Raw genomic sequence first — 8,876 nt, 5'->3', positions numbered from 1 at the left:
AATGCTTTTCCATTTTGCATAAGTACAGCTCCAATTCCAGTGCCAGAGGCATCAGTTTCCAGTACAAAAGGAGTGGAGAAATCAGGTAATGCAAGAACAGGGGCAGAGATCACTGCCTGCTTCACCTGCTGAAAAACAGTGTCCTGAGCTGCAGACCACATGAACTGGCCCTTTTTGAGCATGTCATGCAGTGGCTTACACATGATCCCATAATTCTTAGTGAATCTTCTGTAGTAACCAGCCAGCCCTAAGAAACTTATCAACTGAGTGACAGTAGTAGGGGTAACCGAATCTGCAACTGCTTGAATCTTAGAGGGATCAATAGAAACACCATCAGCAGAGAGAATATGTCACAAATATTCCACCTGGGGAACAGCAAAGACACATTTGGACATTTTGGCAAATGGCTGATGTTTCCTCAAAAGAGAGAAAATTATCTGCAAGTGCTTGATGTGGTCACTCAGATTTGAGCTGTACATCAGGATATCATCAAAGAAAACTAACAAGAATTTTCTTAAGTAAGGCCCACATATGTCAATTCAGTGCAGAATTCAGGCCATGTCAATTACTTTTTCAATAGCCCAGACCTCCTTAACCAGACATCAGCCTCTCCAATGATATAGAGCTGTGCCAATGAAACTTTGTAATTCTCAGGAGCTGCAGCCATTTGGAAATATCTATTGCACCGTCTAATCCATCCCACAGGATCTTCTCCTTCAAATCTGGGAAAATCCATCTTAGGCCCTTTTGTTATAGACTTCATGGAACTATGCTTTCATTTCCTGTTCGTAAGTCTTGAAATAACCTTGCCAAAGCTGTCTCTCCCTGCTTTGGTTGAATTGATTGAAAGCAGGAGTATGAGCTTGCCCTGGAGAAGGAGCAGTAGGTGTATGGTCATTGACACCATCAGGTGGCTGTTGCAAATTTTTACAGACTCACAGTGCCTGTTGAGTTCCTTCTCCAATTCCATTTGTTTCCTGAGAACTTCAGTTCTGGTATTATGCTGTTCTAGTTGACCTTGCTGCAGAGTGGGAGATTTAACATGCTCCAAGTCTTCAGTAACCAGCTGTTTCTCAGCATTCCTAGAGCTCTGTGGCTGTAGAGTTTTCAGAACAGAGCTCATAGCAGCTAGCTGTTTTCCCAGATCGAGGACAGCCTTTTGAACATCTCCTACTTGTTCAGAGATTTCACCTTGTGAAGAATGAATGGAAACCACGTCGGCCTTGAGCAAATTGACGTCCGCTCTCAGATCTGTCGTCGATTGCTGTTGAGAAAGGAATTCGTCCTTCATGGACAGCACCTCCTGAAAGTCCGATTTGTCCAAACTCTTCGCGCTGCGCCCCATCGCCTTGATCTAAGGAAGGAGAGAGGCATTTTACCACTGGATCGAACCTGATCTCGTCTGTCAACCCAGCCGCCGCCGCAGAAAACCCGCCTCCGAGAGCAGCACCACTCGCCCGTGAACCTGGGACTTTACCACTGAATCGATGCGATTCAGCAACCAGTATCGCCCAGCGGGCCGCCGCCGAATGAATCTACCGCTGCCACACATCAGGGAGAGGAGGGTGGGGAATTTCCCGGCCGCGCCTCCAATCCGCACCCTGCTGCCGAGGAAAAACTGCGCTCTGATGCCAATTTGTCAGATCCCAGTCCTATCTATGGCGGATTCAGGATAGATTACTCGAAATCACAACGGAATTTCGCTATCTATCTGACCGAATCCATGGCCTCGATCTATATTGATACGGTTTGGGTATCATGTTCTAGCCTCTCAGCCAAATACAATAGAAAAGCATAAACCTCTCACAGCCACAGCCTGGCTTTTATATAGGCGGGAATTTACTCAACGGTAATATGAGGGTAAATAGTAATACGACAACTGGACAGTAAATAGTAGAGGGTTGATCTGAGCCGTCGAGCAGAGTCCAGCAGGGACGAAGCAATGACGACCGTCCGATCCTGGCGAAGCATTATCTGTCCAGAGCTACAGTAACTGAATGTTGGATATGTTCCGTCAGGTATCTGACACTAACTCGAACACAAGTCGGACTGTCTGACTTGGCAGTTTGCAGCAGGTTGAGCTCCTTGTTGGTGTACCTTGCTTCCTCTTCGATCCCCTTCTCTTCCATAGCCTGGCCTTCATTCCTCACTTCTCCATGCTTGATCCCTTCACACCTAAGAATGCACAAGGTTCCGGAGTGAGGTGGTAACCATGTCTCACATGAATGCACAGGGAGTTCGAATAGGAAGTCACCTCGGTTCCGATAGCTTGTGCACGAGCCTTTGTCATTGGTCCACTTGGAGCTTGTGGGGTTGATGATGATGGGTTCAGGTGATGTCCATGGGATGCTCCGCATCAAAGAGCCTTGGTTTCTTGAAGACATTTAGTTTATTTACAGTGTAAGATAGATAGGCAGCTGTTTGTAAGAGACCATGGCAGAACTTTGCATTATGTGCATTGACTCAGTAACCAAACCACCCATACCTAAGTTCATGTAAATTTGTTTGTACAAAAACAATGATGGGTCATAAGTCATAATATCTGTAAGCAAAGGAAACTTACAGTTAGCTGTTTTCAGAAAAATAGTTGCTAGCTACAGCTCCACATGTTACATATGCTGTTAGTAGACTGCTTTTTATTTGTAATAATGATAAATTGGAACAGATTGAATGATTTATCCATGCTAACTTGCTAATAGTTCATGCTATTCAACATAATTGAAACATTCTCGTGGTTAAATTCTTGATTATTATGCATAATTAATTTACGCCCCTCCATTACTCAGATTAATACGGAGCTTCAAGATGCCATGTCAAAGTTACAATCAATTGGTTATGAAGTTCAGAACTTATCTAGAATAACTCCTGGCCAGTTTATCAAAAGGCAGCACAACACCGGTAACTTTTTGTATATGATTACTACAGAAGTTCAGAGTACTGCATTTGGCTTACACTAATAGGACCTTTGTTTAAACATCAGAGGGCATGACTGAAGCAGGAACATATGATGGTTCTGCAACTCAGGTATGACAACATCTCATTTTCTCTGTCTTAATATAAGTATTTGACTAATTGAATTATTTATTGCATACATTGATGTACGGTAACGTTGTCATAGTTCATTGTTGGGCTGAACGCCCAAATGCACTTCTACATAGTTCATCCTATTGTTTTAAGTAGCACGCTATAGCATAAAATGTGTAGGATGCTTCATAGAAATGCAATTTAGGTTTGGATATGTGTCAGCCTCTACATCTGTTCTGAAGATGTCTCTCAAGTGTCGATAAATTTCAGTTATCGGATGCCCTATCTCGCTTCGCTTGATGGCTATGATGGCTTCAGGCAAATTTAACGCTTTGGATTAACTGCAGTTACTTTTACTCCAAGAATTACTGCGCCTATATAACGCCGTACTGTGGCAACATTTCCATTATCCCCCTTGTTATTCTGTCTCAATGGCTAGAACCTGATACAATATATAGCTACAGTAGTATAGAATGATCTCCTCGATCGGCCTCAAATGCTAGTTCTGTTCTGCAAATTGCTTGATTTCTTTGTCAGTTTCGTTGGATCCCCACTGGGATCTGACAAATTGGTACTCAGAACTTACTGATCCATGGATCGGCGGTGATTTCTCTGTGGATTGAGTGGTTGTCTCCACAAGCTGGTAAATCCCACCCAATTTCCCGCCCTTTTGGCGGCATTGAAGATCGGCAGTTCAGGCGGCATTGTGGGAGCAGTGATTTCATTCGGGTACAAGTTGAGTCAAATACAATAATGATTTAAATTCAAGGCCCAAAATAATTCTTCTTGAACTTCTAACTTTTTTGGGTAGAATCTGATATTTGTTACAAGCTCTTGCCAAAATTTCTAGGATTTAGAAAGGCACTTTGGATACATTGAAGAACATTTAGGGTTTTGCCCTTCAACAAAAACATGAGGTTTTGAAAATTCTCTCAATTCAAAATTAATTTAAAGTTAAACATGATGCGTGCAATGCTCTCTAATGCATTTATTATATTACCATATTCTAGGGCTGTGGCAATTTAAGTCTACTTGACAGAGTTTACTATGATTATGCAGTCTGGAGAATTTCGTGATGATATTCGCAGTATAATTCGTGATGAAATTGAGAGCTTTTGTAGAAAAAATCCTGATCAATTTACCAGGAGATTAAATAATCCTGACGGAATTCATAACTCTGGTGATTATAATGTCTTTCATTCACTATAGTACCATGTTTGTTCCTTTCCGATTCAGTATTTTTTCCATGCTTTATTTGATTTGATGACTAATGATTCCTTTTACCAATATGTCAGAAAAACCAGCTGAAGCTACAAAATTTGATGTAACTAATAAATTTGCAATGACATCTAAGGTATGATGACATTGTCTCGACAATTTTAATGCATGGACTAGTTTATTAGGCATTGCTTGTTGGTTCCTGTAGGACATGGAATCAGCGAATGCAAGCTCTACAAATCTGCACAGCCAAGCAATGATGTATGCCAGGCTAAGTGTATCCCCAGGAATTAAGATGAGTTCTTCCATGAGTGTGAGTTACGGAGAACAATTCAAGGAGAGCAATGGACTGCTAAATGTACTCCCAATATCAGCTGAAAGTGCTGGATTGCTTCCAAAACACACAGGTACATAAACAAGGATCTTAACTCCGAACATCTATTTGTTTGCTAGTGCCACCACTGTATTATATGGCCATTGACTTATTCAGTGAACTCGTACATTTTATTAGTGGTATATAACTCAAGAGTCAAGAAGTTGTTAGTGATAGTCATAGAGAAAAACCTAATCACAAAACTAAGTCATGTAGTTATACAGAGGAAGACTTGCACGTTTTCTAATTTAATTTCAACCAACCCATGATTTTAGGATCATAAAAGCACAATTGTTAGAGCTAACACTAACATATAATGCATTGTATAACATGTTTTTTTTTTGTCTTCTCTAGATGACATGGAATACATAAGAGAAAATTGCCTTATTAACCACTGTACATGCTCTTAAGTTATATACTTCAACAACTCTCCTATCACTGCCAGACCAATATATGTTCCGTGTTACATCTTAACAGGTGAGCCAAAAGGTTCAGATATACTCCTGGAGGCTGTGGTTGAAGCAGAGGTTGCGGAGAACGCTAAATTTTTCGTCTCACAGCCTCATGATCCGTCATTGCCCAAGGAGTAACAGCATCTTTTCATCTCTCAATGGCAGTTGATACATCGCTTGCACATTAAACTTTCTTGGTGACTCTTAAGACAGCTTTGATGGCTGATTATGGCATGTTCTGATCTTCACCTCAGCGGCACTATTTTACATTCCGACTTCATGTCGATCTAAATGGAGATAGAACTGCCGGAATGTGAAGTTGACTGTTAAGGTGTAAATGTTTTGTCAAATCAAGTAGGATGTAATGCTGGGCAGTAGTAGCTTCTTGTGTGTGTGTGTGTGTGTGTGTGTGTGTGTGTTTTGCTCTAATAGGTATTAGTATGTTGATGCCCTGTGTTCCACTGTGATGATTGAAGAAGGTTGAGTTGCTGCAACGGGAAATATGTAGTATGATGGAAAGTATGTGGTTATATTGTGTGTCACTGGGATTATCACATGTTCAACACATATCCTGTAGTTATGTAGAAAATATGTAGTTGAAACTGGATTTTTTTTTTTCATTTTTGTCCCTTTTTTATTATTATTTTGATATGTGGCCAACGAAATCATGTTGTGATAGTTGCCAGCTCAGTATTTGCTGTTTCACACGTACTGTACTTTCTGCCTGACTGATCGTTTGTATGAATGAAATCTTACGAGAAATTAAACTGAGAATCATAAAGGCAAGCCAACATATGTAGCAAGAACATGTAAATGTACATGCTGAGTACAACCAACAATACTCGAAGAAAAAGTACAACCAACAAGGAAACAAATCTTGTCATGGATTCCTATTGAGAGATTTTGGTCGAGTCCTAAGAGTAACTCCAACGTGGCGACCCAAACGGACATGCATTTTATCGGTTTGGGTCGGTCGAGAAGACATATGTGTCCGTATTTTTTGTTTGTGTCGACACTTGCACCCAACGCTGGCTCGGCCGAGAAGATGGATGTGTCCGTTTATTTTGTTTGGGTCGACACTTGCACCCAACGCTGGCCTGACGTATTTTTTTGCGCGTCATTAAAAAAGATATGCGTCCAAACTTAACATAATCAAACGTTAAACGGCTAGTCAACCTCCGGCCAAAGTCCACTTAAGCATTAATAAAATTTAAATTAAACATTAAAAAGGTTGCGCCTCCTTGCGCGCTGCCCTAGGCGTCGTCGTCCTCCACGGGCCGGTGAGGTCGATCAACTCCGGCGCCGACCAAGCCCACGGGAATGCCGCCTCCCACTCCCATGCCGTTTTGCACAGCCGACTGCACTGTTGTGCGGCAGGCGCGCTCCTTCTCCCCCTCTCTTTCGACGCTTCTCCTCCTCTCGTGCCTAGCAGGCACGACGCTCCTCCTGCTCGCGCTCCACCTGCATCCGCCGCTCGCCCTCAACGCGCTCCTCCACCAGCGCGCGGGCCCTCCATTGTTGGTGGTACGTCGCCTCTTGCTCCGGCGTCGCACGGGCGACGCACTCAACCATTGTTGAGGAAATCGTTAACTGGTAACTGCTCGGTTGGCTGGCGAGTAGGGGATTAATAGGCTAATCGGCAAATTAATCGGTCATTTAATCAATTAATCAGACGATGTATCAGTTTATCGGCTACTCGGTGACCCTATGAGTAGGGATTAATCGACAAGTTAACTGGTTAATCGGATGAATTCTTGAACAGGGCACTCAACCACTCGCGAAGCTGGCCGGTCCACGTGTACCTTTTCGGCTCGGGCTCCATGGGAGGCGGCTAGGCCTTGGGCTCAAGGAGCGACGACGACGACGCGGCGATGACACAGTCCCCGACAGCAGAGAGGGCGAAGGCCTCCTCCAGGCCGTCCCAGCGCGGGTCCTCCTTGCAAAAAATAATAATTTGTCTAATACAACAAATTGCATAATTGAACTGATACTCACATTCCTTTAAAAGGTTAGTACAGGGAAATAATACAAAAGAGTTAATTACGTAAACTTGCACGACGGGTATAATTTCATAAATAAACTTGAAAAATGCATAACTTAACCCTATAATTTGTGTTTGAGGTACATTTTTATACATTTTCGTCTATCGCCGTCAACTAACTAACTAACTGTTAACTCTTTCCCACGTGGCTCGCCAGCGTGGCATGGCCAATTTCTTCGAAAATGTATCAAAATGTACCTCAACATATTGCTACATTTCTTTTCGAGGGATCCTCCAATTTCTACGTGCGCGCGTGAGCCGAACGAAACCCGTCACCTGCTCGCCACGTCAGCGATCCGCGCCGAAGTGCATCTGGCTCGTCCATCGCAACAGCGGCGAACGGCTGGTATCACTGCACGTCACCGATCCGCGGCACTACCCCTCCACCAATCAGCGCCCACCTCTTCCATCCTATAAATCACTCCATCCCCTCCCCGTCTCGCCACAACCCATCCGCAATCCCCCACCAGTTCTCCCACCTCCCACCGAAACCCCGCACCTTCCAAGCGGCGGCGGCAGCAGCGTCCATGGCGCCCAAGGCGGAGAAGAAGCCGGCGGCGAAGAAGCCCGCGGAGGAGGAGCCGGCGGCGGAGAAGGCCCCGGTCCCGGCCGGGAAGAAGCCCAAGGCCGAGAAGCGGCTGCCGGCGGGGAAGACCGCCGCCGGCAAGGAGGGCGGCGACAAGAAGGGCAAGAAGAAGGCCAAGAAGAGCGTGGAGACGTACAAGATCTACATCTTCAAGGTGCTGAAGCAGGTGCACCCCGACATCGGCATCTCCTCCAAGGCCATGTCCATCATGAACTCCTTCATCAACGACATCTTCGAGAAGCTCGCCGGCGAGGCCGCCAAGCTGGCGCGCTACAACAAGAAGCCCACCATCACGTCCCGGGAGATCCAGACCTCCGTCCGCCTCGTCCTGCCCGGCGAGCTCGCCAAGCACGCCGTGTCAGAGGGCACCAAGGCCGTCACCAAGTTCACCTCCTCCTAGGCTCCTGCCTTCTTCTCTGCGAGTCCCCCTCTTTCCTGGTTCCTCGTGGTGTGATGAATTGATGTTACCCTGTAGTTAGATTATGTTCCGACTGTCATCCTGTAAGAAATTGCGCACTCAGCACTGTTAATTGGATCTGAAGTAACACTGTTCAGCACTGTTATTCCGTCGGAAATATCTGAAGAAATGCTATCGTTGCTGCTTCAGTCTGATTCGTACGTGTGTATGTTCGCAATTTAATTCAGGAAGCATCGATTATTGTGGTCATACTGTTAAGATTTTGGCGCTCGCTGTGCGAACCGTGCTATTATGATATTATCTGATTCATTTCTATGTGTGTTCCTTTACTTCCACAGGATTTCTCGTTGTATTGTTTGATGTGCGACCTGTTGTAATGATAAATATGGTCATCTGTAAATATCTGCAGATTACGTGGCTGAACTTGTAGAGATCTTGCTCTGCTTCTCTGTTTCTTGCCGTCAGTCTAGCTATCGACAATGATTCAGTTTGTTGGTTCTCTTGCAGTAAACAGGATTTTCAGATTGGTGCCACAGCTCGATTGTTTGCGCTCCAAATTGGCAGAAAAATCAAATTTTGCGAATTGTCTTCTCCCAGAATCAAGTGTCTTACAGTTCCGATTTGACATTTTCCCGTTTAAATTTCCCTTCATCCAGCCCGGAAACCTGATTCCTTCTCTCCAATATCTTTATATTATATTCTGAATAAAAATAAGGGAATAACCTACTCAAAGAATAACCTACTCAAAGATAACAGATTTGCAC

At 44.2% G+C, this 8,876-nt stretch overlaps 1 protein-coding gene across 2 annotated transcripts in view; it reads left to right on the top strand.

Moving 5' to 3' along the window:
- Window positions 1-8,300, top strand: part of LOC109774727 (uncharacterized) — an 11,579-nt gene extending 3,279 nt beyond the window's left edge. The window contains exons 5-12 of one of the 2 annotated variants that reach the window (XM_020333489.4): window positions 2,787-2,898; window positions 2,981-3,024; window positions 4,084-4,204; window positions 4,320-4,378; window positions 4,451-4,649; window positions 5,093-5,142; window positions 6,830-6,997; window positions 7,690-8,300. In XM_020333489.4, coding sequence (XP_020189078.2) covers window positions 2,787-2,898; window positions 2,981-3,024; window positions 4,084-4,204; window positions 4,320-4,378; window positions 4,451-4,649; window positions 5,093-5,142; window positions 6,830-6,997; window positions 7,690-8,094 — 1,158 coding nt within the window. In that variant the 3' untranslated portion in view covers window positions 8,095-8,300. Of the gene's footprint in view, window positions 1-2,786; window positions 2,899-2,980; window positions 3,025-4,083; window positions 4,205-4,319; window positions 4,379-4,450; window positions 4,650-5,092; window positions 5,683-6,829; window positions 6,998-7,689 lie in introns of those variants that run through there. The other variant, XM_040403412.3, reaches the window with a different exon arrangement.
- Window positions 8,301-8,876: the final 576 nt, after the last annotated feature.

The sequence above is a fragment of the Aegilops tauschii genome, chromosome 3, assembly GCF_002575655.3.
Source record: "Aegilops tauschii subsp. strangulata cultivar AL8/78 chromosome 3, Aet v6.0, whole genome shotgun sequence".
Classification (NCBI taxonomy): domain Eukaryota; kingdom Viridiplantae; phylum Streptophyta; class Magnoliopsida; order Poales; family Poaceae; genus Aegilops; species Aegilops tauschii.
Note: the sequence above shows the minus strand (reverse complement) of the source record. Positions and strands in the feature narration are given on the sequence as shown.